Raw genomic sequence first — 19,224 nt, 5'->3', positions numbered from 1 at the left:
ATTGACGAACTAAGTCAAGTACACCCGTTTCGTTGAAACGGGTATAATTTTTAAATACCCTTTTAAATTATAAAGTACACACATTGAGCCACAGGTTGAAAAAAACGGGTCGATCGCTCTGGATTATTATTGTTCTTGGCATCCTTTTTTATCCTAGACAAATCTTGCAAGTTTTATTTGAACGAAAACAGTGTTGGCCGAACGATGACAGGCTGCAACTCACAGAGATTTCGTTAGAAAAAAACATTTAGAATTCGTGGAGGTCTCCGTAGCACTCCTCCACATGGACAACGCCTTGGCGTCGAGGGGTTATCAGATGTGTGCCCAACCTAATACTGCAGTACAATTCGGTGCCAAATGCAACAAAGCACCAAGGCTGCTTGAAGCAGAACCTCAACTTCACTGTAAATGTCTATTAATACTGTAATAGACATTGTCTATTGCTCCCCATCAAGTTGACGCAGCCACCGTAACTATTAATATGACCGTATGTTCCCAGACCTCCGACTAAAAGCCAACCCTTTTCTGAGATTCACTCCAGAACCTTTATCGATATGATTAGTACATAGCCTCTGCAAAAATCTTAAATTTTGCTGCGATCATTTCAATACCAAGACGTGCTAGTCGCCCTGTTTGCGCACATACGTGATGATGCATGCATCAGAAGAGGTCCGGCTCCTCATTGGCGCATCCCTGCGTTTTCGCTGCCCTCGAAGCTCAACATCCTCATTTCTCAAAAGCCGCTGGGCAGCTCAAGTTGGCATTTACTATCAAAGCGTTATTTGAGGACATGACACCCTCCGCACCCGAAAAAAGCCTCAATCGCTGCTCGTCCTCGTTCCAGATGCGCTCGCTGCGTCCAGTGTCCGCCAAGATCATCTCGTATGGCCGCGAGAACCAATCACACCGTCGCCCCACTCTCTACGTACTTCGAGTGAGCCGCAGCGGCGCCCCAGACTGGTATGTGGCCAAGCGCTACTCGGAGTTCCGCGCACTACACGAAGCGTTGCAGCGTCAATGCAACGGCAACGGCAGTAAGCAACACGCGAGTTGTAGCGCATGCGAAGAGCTCGAGAGTTTTTACAGTAGCGTGCGCTTCCCTGATCGTCACATCTTGCAGTCTGGTCTGGGCATCTCCAAGAAACGACTGGATGCCACGAGAATGGAAGAACTGGACAGCTATATGCGTTTCCTATTAGTCAATACACAGGGTCTCATAGGAGATGAAGAGGATGAAGACGAGTCGCCCGAATGGGACGACAACGAAGGCTCCAGGTGTCTCGCGCTGGAATTGATACGCGAGTTTCTCATGGTGAATGAGGACCACACAACGACAGAGTCGGAAGCCAAACCGCAACAGGATGGAGAGAACACTAAAGACAGAAGAGCAGCTGCGGGTGTGACGTCGGCTGCTGTCGTGCCCAGACGGCAGCTGCACCGGCTAACGAGGAGGAGCTCATCCGTCACCAGTTTCCACGTGCGGGAGCTGGATCTCGTGTCAGCCGAGAAGAAGAGCTCTCCCACGGGCGACTCAATGCGCAATCTCTTCTCTGAGGAGTGGTGGGACCCCTCCTTTGCGGACGTGTTCGAGGAATGTGCGGCACCTCCAGAGGACGCTTTCATCCACCGTCAGGTTGAGGATGCACCCGCTCGCACTCATCCGTTGCGTCTCATTGAGGGATTCCCTCGTCGCTAGATGGGAAAAGGATGATAAAGGGTGTGGCCCTCAAGCGCGACGGAGCCAGACAGGGACGGCCCTGAATTATTGTAGTTTTTTTTGCAATCCTACCGTTAAGAAATAACCCGCACATAGGTACATGTAATACAACACCTTAGCTACCCATTTCTCTGCGTCCCCCTTGTTAACGTTCTGTAGTCCGACAACAGGACTGTATCACTAGCAAGATCAGAATCGGCTGAGCGCATATCGTAAACGTCGCGTGTCGTCGCCAACAGTTACGCATTATGGCAAACGAAGCACCTCGGTATAATAAACACCATTGCGGCAACGTGCCGTGGGCATCGACTGGGCAGTGCCCAGTGGGCACGCCAGACTATCTTTCTTGCCCCATCTCGAGGGAGCCATCGGCTAGCTCAGATTTAACCACGCTATCGGTAGGACTCCTAAACATTAAAACTTTTCGGTGCTCCTACTAGGAGCACCGGGAAGTTTTAACATCTTCCGTTTGTGCTCAATTGCCCATACTGGCTGTGTACATGTACATGTATGGCCAACAGCAGCTATAATAATGTTATCACGACGCGCTGTTAGTTAATAGTAATGCACGTTTTCTTCTAGGCGTATTAATCCAAGCTTGATTAAAAAGAAGAATGCAAGCAGCAAGATCTCCACACTTTAATCAGATGATAATTTCGCTTTAAGAGGTCTTCGCTTTTTACAGTACTTTTTTTTGAAAAACTGAAACTTATTTTTCTGAAACTGATGTCCCAGGAGCTCAGTTTTATTAATGGAGAGCTTTACACTGCGCGACAGATCACATCGGACACCCACTTAGAGTGCTCTAGCGCCGTCAATACTGCGAGTTAGGTCATACTATTTAGATATATGCGAGTTGTTGACAGTAGGAAAGGCCTAGTAGCGCTAACGAGCGCAGATTCGGCCGCTGAGGGGGACCTCCAATACAGCTTTCCACTTTCAGCTCCACGACAGATCAGATCGGACAGTACAGACTATACAAAAATCAAGTATATTTTTTTCCTTAGTAAGTCGTTCTATCTCCTTTCTCGGCAACAACCGCTGTGACTGCAGCAAAGCGAGAGGGATGGAATTCCAAGCTTCGAATAGGGCTTCTTTCAGACCACACACCTTGTCGAATTGCTTACCGTTCCTGTAAACGCGCCGGCTCATTATTGACCATAGGTTTTCAATAGGATTTAAGTCGGGTGACTTAGACGGCCAGTCGAGCACCTTGACTTCCTGGTCCGCAAAAAAGTCCTTAGTGCGGGCTGAGGTGTGGATGCTGGCATTATCTTGCTGGAAGATATAGTCTAGACCGTAGTTGGCATGTGCATAGGGAAGCAAAACCTCGGACAACGTGTACACATAGTCGTCCGAGTTTTGCTTCCCATTCAAAATTACCAGCTGAGACTTTCCCCGCCCACTAAATGCAGCCCAAACCATTACCGATCCTCCCCCTGCTTGCCTTCTCTTGGTCCTTCGGAGAGGTCGGCGTAAGTCCCTCCAATATTGCTGAAAGCCGTCGGGCCCATCGAGGTTCCATTTCTCCTCATCAGAGAAGAAATTGGAATCCCAATAGGACCCGGCGTCTTTAAGCAACAGCTTCTCCGTTGCCCACGTGAAGCGTGCGGCCATGTCTTCCGGCTTCAGCGGAAGCGTGTTAACCATTTTCGTGTAGACCAGCCAGTCGACCCTCAAGAGGACGCGCTGGATGGTCCTCACGTGCACGTCGAGGCCCAACTCGGCTTTCAACTGCGCCGCCGAGTGCTCGCCACGCGATGCAGTGCGCACAAGACGCCTGACCTCGCGGTCCGTCAGTGCTGGGGGCGCTCCGCTTCGCCTGGGGGGGCTTCGCGGTCTTGCGTGCCGCTTGGGAGCCAGTGCACGGCAGATGGTGTCGGGGCTGCGGCCGAGGCTGCGCGCGATGGCGCGCTTGGAGGCTGCAGGCTCAAAGAGGCCGTCAATCCTCCCCCTCTCTCGCTCGGTTAATGGAGGCTTCTTGGTCTTCGGCATCTTTTAGAATGAGCCATGCTCTCCACGCTCATGGCAGCCACCCACCAGGTACACGCGCTGCAGTCACAAATTTTCAGCTTTAAAATATACTTGATTTTTGTATAGTCTGTACTGTCCGATCTGATCTGTCGTGGAGCTGAAAGTGGAAAGTTGTATTGGAGGTCCCCCTCAGCGGCCGAATCTGCGCTCGTTAGCGCTACTAGGCTTTTCCTACTGTCAACAACTCGCATATATCTAAATAGTATGACCTAACTCGCAGTTTTGACGGCGCTAGAGCACTGTAAGTGGGTGTCCGATGTGATCTGTCGCGCAGTGTAGCTTGGGACCAACTAAGGGTTTTGGAGCGACATTTGTCCGAAAAAAGGATCATTTCCGATGGTCCAAAAATATATAAGGCGACCCTTCGTTATTGCACTGGTACTAAATATTGGAACATCCATTGGGAATCTATGCCCAAAAAATCGTTGTTCCAACGGCCAACAACTAAAGCTCTCTATAGAAAACTTACCAGCTCGACTCACTCCTAATACGAAAGGATATCACACGGTCAATATATTCTATTGGGTCTGTTTCTCGTTTCCGATACTCCGCACTGATTGGGCCATTGTGTGGTAGTTTCCACTTTGCTGGGAATGCTGGTGTGCTATTGCTTGCAAGTTTAGAAGTGAGTTTCCTTTGACTAGATTTCTATCGCTGTGTTCACTAGACTATTAGCTCCTACTGTAGCCAACCGTCCTCACACAGCCCTGAGCGTCGAGCAACAGTGACGCAGTGTGTGGCTGTAGCTTGATAGGCGTGATGTAGCTTGGGATGGTGTTCTTGATTCCAGATAGACTGCATGCCATTACTGCTTGCTGTACAAACACCTACACTGCCCTCCAAGAACACCACGCCATCGCAGCTGAAATATGTAGAAATGAATTTAGAAATCTCGATGCTTGATAAAATAGTACTCCGAATAGAAACCAATCACCATCTGATAGAAATCAGTCACGTATCCAAAATAGACAGTCCACCCCTGAGACGAGACCACTGTTACCGGTCAAGTTGCAGTTCAACACGTTGAAGTTGTCCCATATCTCAGCTCCCACGCGTCTTTAGGAGCTGGAACTTTCCTGCATTGACGAGGCAGCTTGTACAAGCTCGTAGTCACCGATTTCATCGATGTATGCAACCACACGGTCAGGTACATCACCTAAAAGTGTCTGTAAAGGCTCTTATGAGTCTTCTTCGTCCTGTAATACCAATCCAGGAGATCAACAGCTGCCAGGATTGCTGAACCTTGCGGTGCCCTTTGATCTTGTCGACTCCAAAGACCAAGCCTTGGTTTCCAACGTGCGCGAGTAGCTCCTCACTGATTCCAAGATTGCCATCGCGATAGAATTTCAAACGGAATACATGTACCATATTACGCTGGTTGCTTAGCAGGTGGCGGATCGTGTCTGAGTGGGTGTTCTTCCACAACTTCAAAAGGGCCCACCCAGCGCGCCAAAAGCTTGTTGACGGAAAGTCGAGAGTCAATTCTAGACCAGAGTACGAAATCTCCAATAGTGAAATTGCATGGTACTCCATTTGAGCGGTTCATGTTCTGGAGGCGGCGACGCTCGCGGATGTTCTCCACCTCCCTGTGCATTTCTTGGAGGCTACGCTGCATTTTCTCTACCATATCCGCAGGAATATCTGCAGACTCAGTAATCATCACTGCCTTGCCCTTGCGCTCGACTAGCACTGCCTCAAAAGGTGTAGGCCGAGGCAGTCCTGTGAAAAAAACATCGGGCGATCTGTTGCCTAGATACGCTACAGGCGTATGGTTGAGAATGCTTTGCACTGTTAACACGATATACTCCCACTCGTGCATGTCCAACTTCATCTCCATCAGTAGGACCCGTAGAACCTGTAGAATGTCCCGGTTGAGGCGCTCAATAGTGCCATGATCCACGGTGCGTACGCTAGAACGAGATCCTGCTCGATGCCAAGTTGTCTACACAGCAGCCGCATAACTTCGCTCTTAAAGTGGTTCCCTTGGTCCGAAATTAAAATTTGTGGTGGCCCGAAACGTTTTGACGAATCCACCAATCCACTTGTAGCCACTACACTTGTAGGTAAGTCGCAGGCAACGAGCTCACAAAAGTGTGTAAGACCATCTTTTACGACAAGTAGGTATTTGCACTTTCCCACACTGTCGCCTAGATACAGAAAGCCCCAGTGTAACATTTCATTCTGCTCAGTGGCATTGTATGTTGGTCCCTAAGGCCGTGGGATCACATTACCACCCTTCACGTGTTTGCATAACAAGCATCGCTTCAGAAACTGCCGGCAATGTTGTTCCAAGCTACTGATCAGGAAGACGCTCTTGATGGTCGTCAACATAGCGTCCAAGCCACGGTGTCCTTGACTCCCGCAGTGCACTACAATCAGGATGCGTTGCCGTAATTCCTTGGCCGCGTCTGGCACCCAGAGTTTGTTATCAGCCGTCATTGTACCATCTTCGTCAGTAGTCACGCTATCCGGAGCACTTCGCTTGTGTTTCTGCTGCAATTGTTTCAACTCCTCCAGAGTAGGAAAAACAAAACCACCTTGCCGTGGCCGGAGCTCATCAAGCTGATTGTTGGCATCATCCTCAAGTCGCTGCTGGCTACGGGTCATGAACTTGCACTTCACGTGCACCCCTTCCTCTCCTGAAGACGACGAACCCCAGCGAGACAAGAGGTCAGTCCAGACATTGGCCTCTCCGTCGATATGCTCGATACGGTACTGAAGTCCTGTAAGTGACAAGGCCCATCGCTGAAGTTTCCCACGGATGTGGCGCTTGACTTCATGTACCGGTGAGAACAAATACTATATATTCTTATGGTCACAAAAAAGTCGAAAGCCTGTCGAGCGAATAAGGAGATGACCGAGGTTACGTGCGGCCCAGATACTCGGGTACGCCTCCTTCTCAATAACGCTCCATCGGCGTTCCGTTGCGTCGAATATTCCACTCTTGCAGACCAGTAATTTGTGCTGCTGTTCATGTGCTAGCAAGTTCGAGTCCCAATTGTCCACCTGGGTCACCACGAGCCCCCAACCAAGGTCGCTTGCGTCGGTAAACAAGGAGACAATGGCTAAGTCCTTCGGAAAATGCAGTAGCTGTGACGATCCCCTAGCCGTCTTGAACACGTCCTCCTCATCCTGCGTCCATGTCAAATCCACACCTGCCGCCAACTTCTTAGTGCGGCCACTGACGGTCAAAATCGCCTCCAACTTGTCATGCAGAGGACGCACGACTCGCGCAAAATCCACGAGTGTATCCCGCATCCACCCTGCCGCGCACAAAAATTGTTGTAGATCAGCGGGCGTAGCAGGTAGTGACAGTTCCTGAAGGGCATTGCTGACACAAAATCCACGAGTGTATCCCGCATCCACCCTGCCGCGCACAAAAATTGTTGTAGATCAGCGGGCGTAGCAGGTAGTGACAGTTCCTGAAGGGCATTCCTTTTTTACTGACACTGTGTTTTAGTCGGTGGGGCGGCAGATCTCGAAGAACTGGCGGAGGGCTGTGATCAATGCTGCCGGGTCTTTCTCGTAGACTAGGATGTCATCGATCCACACTAGCAAGCGAGAATACAACATCTCGGCAAAGACACTCTGCATCTCGTTCTGAAAGTGGGTGGCTGGGTCACTTGCACCTTGTGGCACACGTTCTGGTGTCCACACGGTGTCGGTTGCTAAGAAACTCATCAGCTTTTGGCTGTCAGGATGAAGGGGTAGTTGCCAGAATCCCTTAGGCATATCGAAGTCGGCGAACCCATAAGCTCCTTCGGCTTCGTTGGCCGACTGCTGACCCTGCTATCGGCACAGTCAGAACATTGACAGGTCGGTAATCGATCGTCATACGGAACTCACCGGGCACTTTGGGTTTCGCCACTCGTACTGCTGCTCAAGCCCAGTGGCTTTGGTTGTTTTGCCGGATGAAGCCCATCCGCTCAAGGCGCTTCGTCTATTCTCGAAGCAAACTGCGCTGTGCTGGAGCGTATCGTCGCGAACGCGCACGGAAAGGCTCAGCACCTTCGACTAGCTTGATTCGTAGTGGTGCGATGTCTGCAGGAGGGTCGGCGCCGAGATCGATCCTAAAGATGTCTTCATACACAAGTACAGTGTCTCGGAGGTAATGCAAATAGCCCTGATCAAACCCGTTATTGCCGGCTGCATCCACCATGTCTTCTAACTTCTCTTGGATATCAATGATAGACAGATCTGCATCCGGGCAGTCTTCTCCCTCGAACGGGTAGACATCCTCTGGAAGTGCATTACCGACCAATTGTTCTAGTTGGTGATTGACATCAATCCCCAATGATACTAACGTGTCGTTGCCCAGAAGAAAATCAGACTCATTTCCTTCCATTATAAGGCATGTCACCTCTTGGAGACGGACAGTGCCTGCAGCGGTTTGTAGGACGATGTTGAGTGTCACAGAATCACGGCATGTCACCGTTGATCCTCCTGCAACAATTGCATCGACCGGTGTAGGTAACACCTGTTCCTGTACACCACCCCCAAGAGCTACTAGCTCGTCAACTGCAGTACGCGGTATGACGGTCGAGTCGGAACCAGAATCGGCGCAATACGGTAACACAATCAGCTCGTTCACCATCACTTCACCTGGTTGGGGTGTAATCCGGACCACCTTCACACGTGAACTGTCTTGCACTTTCTTCATCTTGTCCACTGCTCGACTGTTATATTCGGTCGTCGCAGTCGGGCAGTCTCGAAGCCAGTGTGAGCCTTGGCAGTGCCAACACCCTGTCTTCGGGGGAGCAGACCCCATCAGTCGAGGCTGCGGTGCATTATCTGGCTTCTTGTTGAAGCTCTGAGTCCCATTAGCTCGTTGCTCCGTCCTCCCCGACTTGGTCTTTACTTCAACATGGCTGGGTCTACGATTGGGAGCAGAATTGGCCTTTTGCTCCGTTGCCAGCAAATGATATTTATGCTGAGACCTCGCCTTCTCTTTGATGATGTTGAAGAGCATGAAGTCGTTCTTCTTGGCCTCTCTGCATTCGTATTTGCAATGGCGCTTGACATCATCACGAACCATCCTCGGTTCGAGGTTGTCAATCAAAATGCTACACCGCATTTTCGTGCGATCGGCAAATCCCTGTGCGCTATAATGGTGGCAAAATCCCGGTAGTATTTCAGCACTCGAGCGTCGATATCATCCTCGGCGAGATTTATCTTCAAATTCTTCTTAACGAGCTCGTCGAGATCAGGAATTTGCTCGTTCTTCACAGTGCCGATGCGTTGCTTGATCAGTATGAGGATTTCCTCATTACTGACATCGTCAACCGCTTTCCGTAGTTCATAGAGACATATCACCTCCAGTAACTTCCGGTGTATTGACGACTTCACAGGTTTCATCGCGGTTTCGGGACGCTCCTTGCTCTCAAAACAACGCAGCCGGATGGTCTCCTCGTACTGGTCACGTGCTTGTTTCCACTTGACCAGCGCGTCGTGACTCCAATCTTCGAGCCAAGGTGCCTTAATGAACTCGAATACTGGTTGGTGTGGCGACTGCATCACCACATCTCCATCTGCTTCATACTGCTGCTTGTTGCTCGCCATGCTCGCGGTCCCTGAGGACTAAAGTATACTTTGTGGTAGTTTCCGCTTTGCTGGGAATGCTGGTGTGCTATTGCTTGCAAGTTTAGAAGTGAGTTTCCTTTGACTAGACTCCTATCGCTGTGTTCACTAGACTATTAGCTCCTACTGTAGCCAACTGTCCTCACACAGCCCTGAGCGTCGAGCACCAGTGATGCAGTGTGTGGCTGTAGCTTGATAGGCGTGTTGTAGCTTGGGATGGTGTTCTTGATTCTAGATAGACTGCATGCCATTACTGCTTGCTGTACAAACACCTACACATTGAAGTCGCAAAGCCAATCGAATCAGTTAGGTACAATCGATGCAATCATGACCCACAGGCTGTGAGCCACCGATCACCAGCCTCACACGAAAAAGCCCACCTCTCCGATGGGATTCGAGCTTCGAGCCACAAAGTTTTAGATTGGAGTTTTCTTTTTGTTCGATAAGAATTATTATCACGAGTGACCTTATTAATTTGTGTGACTGGCCCGATAAAGAGGTGTGACAATATTAATACCACCGGTACATGAAATCTGCCCACACAAAGCGATGTTGTTGGCCGATTTTTTTTCGCTACTTGCTACCGCTAAACTTACGCTGCATGCGAAAGTTCGAGTAATCGGCAATGTGAAACGAAGACCATTAATGATTCCGAAGTCCAAGGCGAATGCTCTAACTATCTGTACAATGAAGCGCTTTCAGATTTGAACACCGCTAAAAACACCTTCAGAGGATGATTTTGATTCTTTCGTCGTCCGTGTCCTAAGCTCAATACTTGATCAACAAGTCTACGCCCACCCAAAATTAGCACAAGCGAACCTACCAACGTCAATATTTCAGACTGACCGGTTAGCCACTCAGAATACGGAAATGAGGAAAACCAATGTCGAATCTCGGTTCAGCTGCAGCAAAACTACTTTGGCGCTGATTGAATGGTTATCAACTATGTCGGCGACTTCTTTTGGTGTAGTTTGCTAAAATAGATTTGCAATACATGAAAGTCAGGCGATCAATCAAGCAAGCTTGGGCTCTGGATAAAATGTGTTACTACTAGTCATCCAATTACAATTAGAACTTAGAGGTTCGCAACTACTAAAATACTTCTCATTTGATTTAAAATTCAAACCCTCTCTCAAATGAGTTTTGAGAAACATGATATCCTGTCCTACATAATATTATTTTCGTCATAATTGAAATACGCTCTTTTTTTAACTTGATTCATACTGACACTCACAGTGCATAGCGAGGTATTATGAGTTACTTTGTCGTTTTAGTCGTTTTTGGTAATCCCGGAAAAAAGCACAGAAATTGCACCAGCCTGTATTATATCAATCTACTGTTAATGCGGTATTATAAGCCCGAAGCAGAAGCCCCCCCCTCTTAAAGGCATCGCAAATATGTACTGAGACAAGTTAAGCCGCCATAACTAGCCTTCAATTCAAAATCTTTACGCGAAGTCGATTTTGATGTCGTTGATAGCCATGTCGCTGTCTTCGTCGGCAGAATAAACTGCGATTATCATGTCGATAGGGATACACCTCGTCAACGTTCTCTTGCACCAGCAAGGATTTAGTGCCCCGCACTAAATTAGGTTATGTGAGGCCTGTCGTTCTGGCGCACTCTAGTCCCATTCTCGCATTTAGCAAGCGTCGCAGCTTTCGCAGTTGTTTTTTGGGCGCTGACGCGGAGCTTGCTCTTGCTCGTCACGAGCTCTACGGCCCTGAGTTTCGCCGCCGATCGGGGGCTCAAATAGTAGGGGGTTATAAAACAGAGAGGGGCTTATAATTCAGGTTTTTAGTATTTTGATCTGTACTTAAGTACTACAGTAGAAGTTTATAATTGCGAAGTCTTGAAAGAATATAGTTAGCTAAGCCCATACTCTAGTCCAGGAGATTAAGACGGTTTTCACAAAATGGACAGTTGAAATACCAATATTTTGGGCTTCGAACAATACACAGTCAGCAATTAGCGTGAAAATATGACAGGTGGACAGCTGCATTATCACAAAAAATATAATGTTACTCAAAGAGTTAAAAGGGTTAAAAGGGTCTTCTGGTAGCCAAAGGGTTAAAGCGGACCCGTAAGTTTCTTCTGGAACCCATTAGTCAGCTCATCAGCTGGTAGCTCGAAAAAAAATTACCCAGCCAAAACAGCAGGATTAAGCACGTGACGATTATCGCAAAATACGATCTTCTCTACGGTACCGGCATCCTCCGTTCTTTACTGACGCTCACTTATTACTGACAATCTTTTATAGCCAATCAAATATTAATTTTGAACCTCCACTTGTTACGGTCAACACAAAAATAGGCAACACACCTGACATTTCCCAAACTACAAGATGCTACCCTCGCGCAGACGCACCGCCATTACTGCTGCCGAGAAGCTCTCGGTGCTCGATGCATGGGAGCAGTGTGGTAATATTAATGCAGTCATAGAAGCTTTCTACAGCGGTCTACACCTTTGCCCGCCCATAGTTGGCACATCAACATCCAAAATCGGCAGCTTTAATTTTGGGCGTCAGCAACGTGCTCAACTTAAAAAACACCACCCTTTTTCCTCATTCAATGTCGACTTATCTACATTCAAAGTTGTCACTGCCGACGAGATTCCGACGAGGAACTCCCGCGCGCTCGAAGCCGCCCAAGCTTATGCGTGTGGCGCGTCTTAATCTTCACTCTCAATTCTACCGAGCATAGCGTAGATGCCTTCCCAGTCCACGCTCAAGCGCCACACGTCCGAGGAACGCCGCCGGGTCCTCGAGGCCAAGACTGGCGCGCGATCGCTTGCCACAACGGGTTCCCTCGCACCACCGCCCAGTATCTGGTAGACCACGGGCGGGCTGAGAACCTTCCTCGTGGAGGGGCAAGAGTTGCTAAGGTCACGCCAGAAATTTGGGAGGCTCTCCAGCTCCGGATGGAAGAGTGCTGCACGTACGCTTCGAGGACATGGTGTACGGCGAGTAGGTGGATCTGTAGGAAGAAGAGGAGTACAGCATGCAGACTTTGAGTATGGATTAGCCAGCTTTGATTGCACTAAGGAAAGTGGTACTGCTTAGTTCGGGTACCTCGCTCCGGCAAGAAATTAACCAAAATTAAAGCTGCCGACTTTGGATGTTGAATGTGCCAACAATGGGCGGGCAAAGGTGTAGACGATCATGCGCAGGAGCAGCGACGCAAGCTCCTGTACCAATGGCGACAGAAGTGCAATGGTATAGAACTGGCATGTGTGGACGCGTCAAAAAGAAGGCTCGCTCGAGTGGTACAGGTATGGCTCTTCCCACCGAAGCTGAGAAGGAGCTAGTTGAATGGGTAAATGAGTTGAAGGGGGAGGGTGTACCTATGATGCTTCTTGAATAGATTCATGTACATGTATACCGGTATTGCACTCTCTCGTATTTTACGAAGCGCGACGTACATCATCTTTTTTACACAATTATTGTTGCGAATTGTAATATTATATGACTGTCAGTAACAAGCGGAAGATGCCGGTACTTCACTTCAAAAGTTTAAAAGGTCGAGCAGTATGCAGTCGGTAGATGGTGCTCAGTGATGCCGTTGCTGCGGCAGCACCCCATGCGAGTGGGAAGAGTTTGGGGAGTGCATCGCAGAGAGCTGGTTTAGGATGCTGGTGGCTAGGCAGAGACATCGAGGCCCGCGGAACATGTATGCAGCTCTATCTCTACTTGAAGCCTGAAGCACTGGCTAAAGAGCCCACGCTTCAATTTCCAGTCTGCATCAGGACACATCTCACCCTAATAACTACACAATGGTGAGGTTTCTTATTGATCCATTTTCTGAATCTCTGGCAGCGTCGGCTCATCTATGTTTGTAATGGATCTGTTCTTTTTTAAGCCAAGCACGACCTGTTGCCGCCCTGTCTGAAGCGGCGATATCTTCTTCCAGCGCGGACCTAGCTGTGAGCGACTCTGATGTAAACGCATCTCGATAATGGAAGGGGGCGACGCACTCAACATGGTAGCCACGCAAGCACGCAGTGCACCCGTACGTTGACTTTTTAGATAGCCCCAGCAGCGAGCACAAATAGCAGGTTAGTTTTCCATTTGAGAGCTTTGTGGAATTTGGTGTCAATATGTGTCGGCTTGTGTCAGCACCAGCATTTGATTGTACAGCTCTCGATGAGGTGTTACCTGGCGCTTTCTTTGGACCAGGCGAAAGTGTGTTGCTGTCATTTGCTCAGCGACTCGTTGCTTAAATTTGTGCAGTGAAAGATGTTTACACTCAGCGAGGGCAATTTTTTTCATCAAGCAAAACGCGTTGATTAGCGATAGGTCCATCGCCCAGATAAATATGCTCATCTCCAACCGAGCTTCCTTTGGACGTATTGAAGTGGTACATCTTAACTGATCCACATGGTCAGCTGCATTCATGAATATGTAGAAAGCTATAGCCGCCGGTACGTTCATTATTTTGCGATGCAAGTTCTGTTCTTCCGCCCACCGACGAATTGGAGCGAGGCCGTGGCACAGCTCGATCGCCTCAGGTGACAATCCGCTCAGGACACGCTGAGAAGGAGTTCCGCTGGGGTCATTCGTGTGAAAGACCACAGGGTTTTTATCCAGAAAAATAGTGAATCCCACGTGGTCAGTTATTCTCATTGTAGAAGCAGATGTTGTTCTTTTTGCCAATGGTAGCTTCTTTTGGGCACGGCTATGAGCAGCTTGAGCCCTGCTCCAGTCATGCTCAACGTCGACGGCAGGTATAAGCTCCCAGCTTCCTCTCTCCGTAAGCTTTACACACTCAACAGGCAGCGCAATTTCTGACTCATTCCGCTTCCCATCTGATTTACCTTACACGTTCCAGCCATTCTAACTTCGCCATCCGTAACCGCCAGTACAGCCTTTGCCAGTTCGTGTCTAGTGTAGTAGTTATCGCAGACAATAAGACGGCAACCTGCTGGAGACTGATGTGTCAGCGTCATTTGTCCAAGCATTGCCATCCAGAGAGCTGAAGCCGAGCCCCGCCTCACCTCACCGATATATCTTCACGTGCTTGTGTCCTTGCTAGCGACCGTCGCAGCTCAGAAAACATGCCACAATAACGCTCCGCAGGGTTTCTAGACTCAGTGTTGCCAGATCCATTGTCGCTGATGGTATGGATATACAAGCTGTCCCATCCCACCATGGCATAGAGCATGATGCCATACTTGTCTGGCTTATAAGGCATGTAGGTTCTGGCTAGCGACCGTGCTTTCGTTCGCACGGTGTTCTCGTCAAGGCTAGCTGCACCTGTAGGGACCGCTATTTCCGCGAATTGGCCTTAGATATGGCGCAACAAGCCACGACTATGCCACAGAGGGTCCATCAGCTTGTACGATTCTGTAGCGCTGCTAGGTGCATGAAGCTGTAAGTTAGCTCTCAAACTTTCGAACCGGTTTCTAGACATCGTCTCCGTCACACCCTTCTGCCCTAAAACGCGCTTTTCGGACCAGAAATCTTTAATTCCGGTTAGCGGTAGGATACCCATCGCAATCTCGAGGCCCACAATGTACGAACTCCGCCACAGTCACCTCGGCCTTGCGGATCTGAAGCAGTCGCGTGTTTGTCCTCCCTTTAAGCGTGCCTCTATATGTTGCACTGAAGAAGAGACCGAAGAGGCCAGCTTGCTGTCGCTCTGCGTATGCTCGTCGCACCTGCCCCTCATGTGCAAGGTGTAGGCCGCTCTCGTTGGCGATACTAGATACGTAGACATTTTGCATACGTCCATCAGATACAGATTGATCAGCAGTTGCAGTGAGGGCATCGGTAGCGTCAGCCTTCTCCTCTTCGTCGTTCAGGTATGCCGAAAGGTGTAACGGGGTACGTAGCACTAAGTGTATCCCTAGTTACATGAAGTGTGACACGTCATACTTCGGGATATTTGGTACAAGGTACCAAGGTCGTCCAATGCCAATCATTGGCGTTGGACATTGCTTTTCTATAGGTGACTTATAGTTTGTATTTAACTTAACCTTAACCTACCTATAAATATACTCAGTTTACAATATACCTTAAATTGGTCACTTCGCTCCCTTTTGGTAAAAGGGGACCGGTGAACTGCCGTTCACTGAGAGTTTGTATACTCTCGGAAGCCAACTTCCTCTAGCGCAAGGTGCTGTGTGACCCCGTCACAAAAGAGGTGCCTTATCGTGGTCGGTGTCAGCATCGACCCCCCAGCCCCCTACGTCGTTGTCAGCTGCATTCCGCAGCGGCTCTAAATCCATTAGTCGGTGTGGGGAGATGCGTGTCTGTGGGAAAAGGAGAGGAAATGAGAATGGCATGTCGCTGGACGTTTTTGTAGCTACTACGGTACTGCAAACTTGTGGGTTCTTGGACGTCTATTAGACTGTACAGTGTTTTGTTGTCGCTTGAAAATTTCAGTTTTGAGCAATTGCGTCCTCCTATCATCAATCTTTCGAGTCTGTGTGGACCTATACTGTGTCTCATTGTGCTGGTAATGAAAGAGCTATCTTTCAGAAAAATGAGAATAGCTCTCTATTGGTAGGGTCATAAATTCAAGTTAAGGCGCCAGAATTCAAAATGTAATAACGAGGTGAGGAAGCATGCTGGTTTAGAGAGGCGGGAAATAAACATTTCTAGCCGTGCAAGCCCGCATCCTATATCAACTGCGCGACAGCATCGTTAGAGTTTTTCGAACTCCTTTAATGTTGGTATTAGCACAATTACGGTTCAATTTGCAAGAATAAAGAGCTCGATGCGATCTGCCCAAAACTAGCCTTTTTTCGTTCTTATTTGTCAGATTATCTAAATTTGTGGCGTTACAACTGAATAGCGTGAAGGGTGAAAAAAAATCTGCCGCAAAACAGGCTCTTTAATTGTGAAAAAATAGGGCGAAGAGGGGCGAGCGTTTTTCCGGTATCCGCATCAAATCCATCTTATTTTGCCTCCAACAAACCCAAATACAAACAGAAGGAGAGGCATTTGATGCAAATAAAACCCAAGCATCTTAACAACAGTGGTTGAAAATGAAAACCATTTTAAAAGCTCATACAAGAGAACTTGAACGCAGCTCAAGCTGTCAAGAATAAAAAAAATACAGAGCGTCACATACGATTTTTTAAGTTGCCGAAAAACTTCCAAAGTCAATTTAGTGGCTTGCAGATTCTGTATCAAATACGGAGGACCGTCGAATTAAACGAAAGAGAACTGCGTAAGCGATTTTGACTTTCCCAAGCGAATGCCTATGCAAGCCGAGGGATCTCCCACAAGAGGCCTGTCAATTTGTCGACGTTGTAGATTTTACCATCAGTTGTGCTGTTGACGACATGAGAGCTGAGCATCATCAAAATATGATGACCAAGACCAAGACACAGCGTCGCAGCGACTCCCATCCTCGACCATTGTCCTGATTACCACTTAAGCACTCACACCACAAAATTCTTCAGCTGGAAACCTACCTGGACAAGAAAGCATGCGTCTCCTCGGTCTCCTGGTGCTCGTTATATCCGTCCTTGCTGGATATTGCTATGACCTCGCTACAGCAGGCACAGCTGATCAGGCTGTTACCTTGAAAACAGCTTCAAAGCTTGACGACAAGGCACATCGCTACCTCAAGGGTGACAGCGAGGAGTTAACAGCCATTGAGGACGAAGAACGAGGAGGCCTAGAGAGACTCAAAAGTCATTTCCGGAAGTCTCCATCCCTCGACAAACATGACCCAAGTAGTGAAGCCCTCAGATCTCAACAAAGCGAAAGCTGCATTGAAGGATCCTGAAATCGCGAAAATGAAGAATTTAGCGGGAAAAGTTGAGCTAACAAGCCGGGATGCTAAACGTGTGCGGGCAATATCGGTAAAAAATCCTTTACGAGGATTGAACCTGATCGAGAAGTTGATCGCGATTGCCTCGATAGGTTTCTTGGTCGGTGGGTTTGGTTTTCTCATCGCGATGATCGTCCAAATGCTCAGCGCTGATAAGAAATAATTCGGGCGCAAAGTTGAAATTGGCATCTAACCAACATTCTAACAAACACACCGGATCTTTTTTTAAAAAATAAAAAAATCGATGACAGAGAATAACGCCCAAGTACTGTAACTCATATTACGCCTTGGCCGCTTCAATCGCCTTTGGGCCAGCATTTTGACGCAGCAAGTACAGCACGCGCATGGTGTACTTGGTAATCTGCTCCTTAGTCATAACCAACAGAGCGCTCTTGAGCACCGTGTTAAAGAGCTGCGCCGAGCAGCCCTTGAAGTAGCCACTCGGGCCTTCCAGCTCGCCAATACGCTTGAGCACCTGCACCATCGAGTTGCCCATTTCGGCGTGATGGTGGCCATGTGGGCTCTTTTTCTGTCCCGTAATGTGTTTTTTTTGGGCCTGCATCAACACCTTGGCACGGATCACAGGGTACGTGATGATCGTAGCCACCGCTTTGGCGATAGCGGCCAGGATAAACGCCTCCAGTGCTGTCAAGGAGCTCATGCGCGTGGCATTGGTAGCGACCATCTTTGAGTGCTGCAATTGCAGCTTCAGCTTGTCGAAGATGGTGTAATTGATGGACGGGTTGCTCACGAGCACCAGAGAAGGGATGAACCCCTTCCAGAAGGACGTGAGACCGTCTTCCGCGTAGATTTCCTTGGCGATACCCCACATTGTGCGGCTCGGAGGTGTCGTGTCCTTGTTCTTCTCGTCCGAGTCACTAGACTCGTCATCACTGGGCTGGATCTGAGCCCGAGTGTTGATCATCTCCAAGGGGAGAGTCATCGACATGTTTAAGGCTCCAGCAGTGGAAGCCATAAGCAGACTCATGCCCGTAGTTATGGGCTTACTCGAGTGTTTCTCTACTGCTGTCTTGAGGAACGAATACCAGTAGAAATACGCAAAATTGGACGACACAGTGTGCACGACCTTCGAGCTGAGACCAGCGAAGATACCTTCGACGCCTTCCTGACGGTAGATGAGCCACACAGCAGCGAGGAGGTTGTGGGCCTTCTTCTTGCGCAGTTCGATGGCCTTATTTTTGGCTTCTTCTGTCTCCTCCTCCTTACTGTCGTCCACATCTACTTGACGACGGGTCTTCACTACGTCCAGTGGGTACAGCAATACAGCAGCGAAGAGTGCGCCCATGGCACCGGCCTGGAAGATAATAAAAAAATAGCATTGTGAGTCAGTTATAGTGATACTGGATTGCGTTACGCTTCCTTCGTCGTAAAGTTACGACGATATGGGAGAGTTTCGTTGACTTTGAGGTACGTACGGAGGCGTCCACGAAGGCCTTGAAGGCGGGGGAGGTCGGGCTCTTGTCGGCCATTAGCTGGAGATCTTGAGCGCGAGCCAGTAATTGCGCGAGTGTTGACTCGAAGTTGCAGGTCCCGTCAGATTTTCATCAAGTTTGACGGGGAAACATGCCCTGTGCAATATGATTAGCGGGATAGACAGGGAATGAATCTGCGACATGCGTCGAGGTGATGGGAACACCAATTTGCTTGGTGCATGATCGACTCGAAGACAAAGGCTCTTTGGCACATTAATGGAGAGCAGACCGTATGCTTGTCGTATGTGGGGTGCTGCGAAATTTTGATGGGAAGCGCGCTGTGCTGTTGTCAGGCTGGCAGTGTCTGCATACCAGTACATGAACGAGCAGGTTTTACCGGTAGGACTGGAGCTCACAGGAGCCCCTCGGCCACTGCGATCTGCTTCAGCATTGCTCAGACGGCGCGAAAGAATGCCGATGCAGTGACTGGCGAGCTGGAGTTGGCAAGGAGAAATCTTTTGAGCGAAAGAGAGCTGGACCCGTACACTACTGAAGTCGTGCAGTATATGAGCAAATAGCTGGTAAGCCGAACTTCATGTAGTGTTACCTGCAGCGCTCTTAATATCTATAACAGATCTCCTCGATGGTGTCGCGGACTGCTGAGCTATGCATGTAAGACTAGTTT

At 48.9% G+C, this 19,224-nt stretch overlaps 3 protein-coding genes across 3 annotated transcripts; 1 reads left to right on the top strand and 2 right to left on the bottom strand.

The window, feature by feature from the left end:
- Window positions 1-790: 790 nt before the first annotated feature.
- Window positions 791-1,696, top strand: PITG_13059 (uncharacterized protein; the record flags this gene model as incomplete). Its single annotated transcript, XM_002900548.1, has 2 exons — window positions 791-1,338; window positions 1,426-1,696. The coding sequence occupies 2 exons, from the start codon at window positions 791-793 to the stop codon at window positions 1,694-1,696; spliced, it is 819 nt and encodes a 272-aa protein (XP_002900594.1).
- A 7,258-nt stretch (window positions 1,697-8,954) lies between these two features.
- PITG_13057 (uncharacterized protein) lies at window positions 8,955-9,310 on the bottom strand (the record flags this gene model as incomplete). Its single annotated transcript, XM_002900547.1, has 2 exons — window positions 8,955-8,965; window positions 9,022-9,310. 2 exons carry the CDS (start codon window positions 9,308-9,310, stop codon window positions 8,955-8,957), a joined length of 300 nt encoding a protein of 99 aa, XP_002900593.1.
- An 8,076-nt stretch (window positions 9,311-17,386) lies between these two features.
- On the bottom strand, window positions 17,387-18,596 carry PITG_13056 (Mitochondrial Carrier (MC) Family; the record flags this gene model as incomplete). The annotated part of the gene is made up of 2 exons (XM_002900546.1): window positions 17,387-18,421; window positions 18,543-18,596. 2 exons carry the CDS (start codon window positions 18,594-18,596, stop codon window positions 17,387-17,389), a joined length of 1,089 nt encoding a protein of 362 aa, XP_002900592.1.
- Window positions 18,597-19,224: the final 628 nt, after the last annotated feature.

The sequence above is a fragment of the Phytophthora infestans genome, genomic scaffold (assembly GCF_000142945.1).
Source record: "Phytophthora infestans T30-4 supercont1.25 genomic scaffold, whole genome shotgun sequence".
Classification (NCBI taxonomy): domain Eukaryota; phylum Oomycota; class Peronosporomycetes; order Peronosporales; family Peronosporaceae; genus Phytophthora; species Phytophthora infestans.
This window is presented reverse-complemented; position numbering and strand designations above follow the sequence as displayed.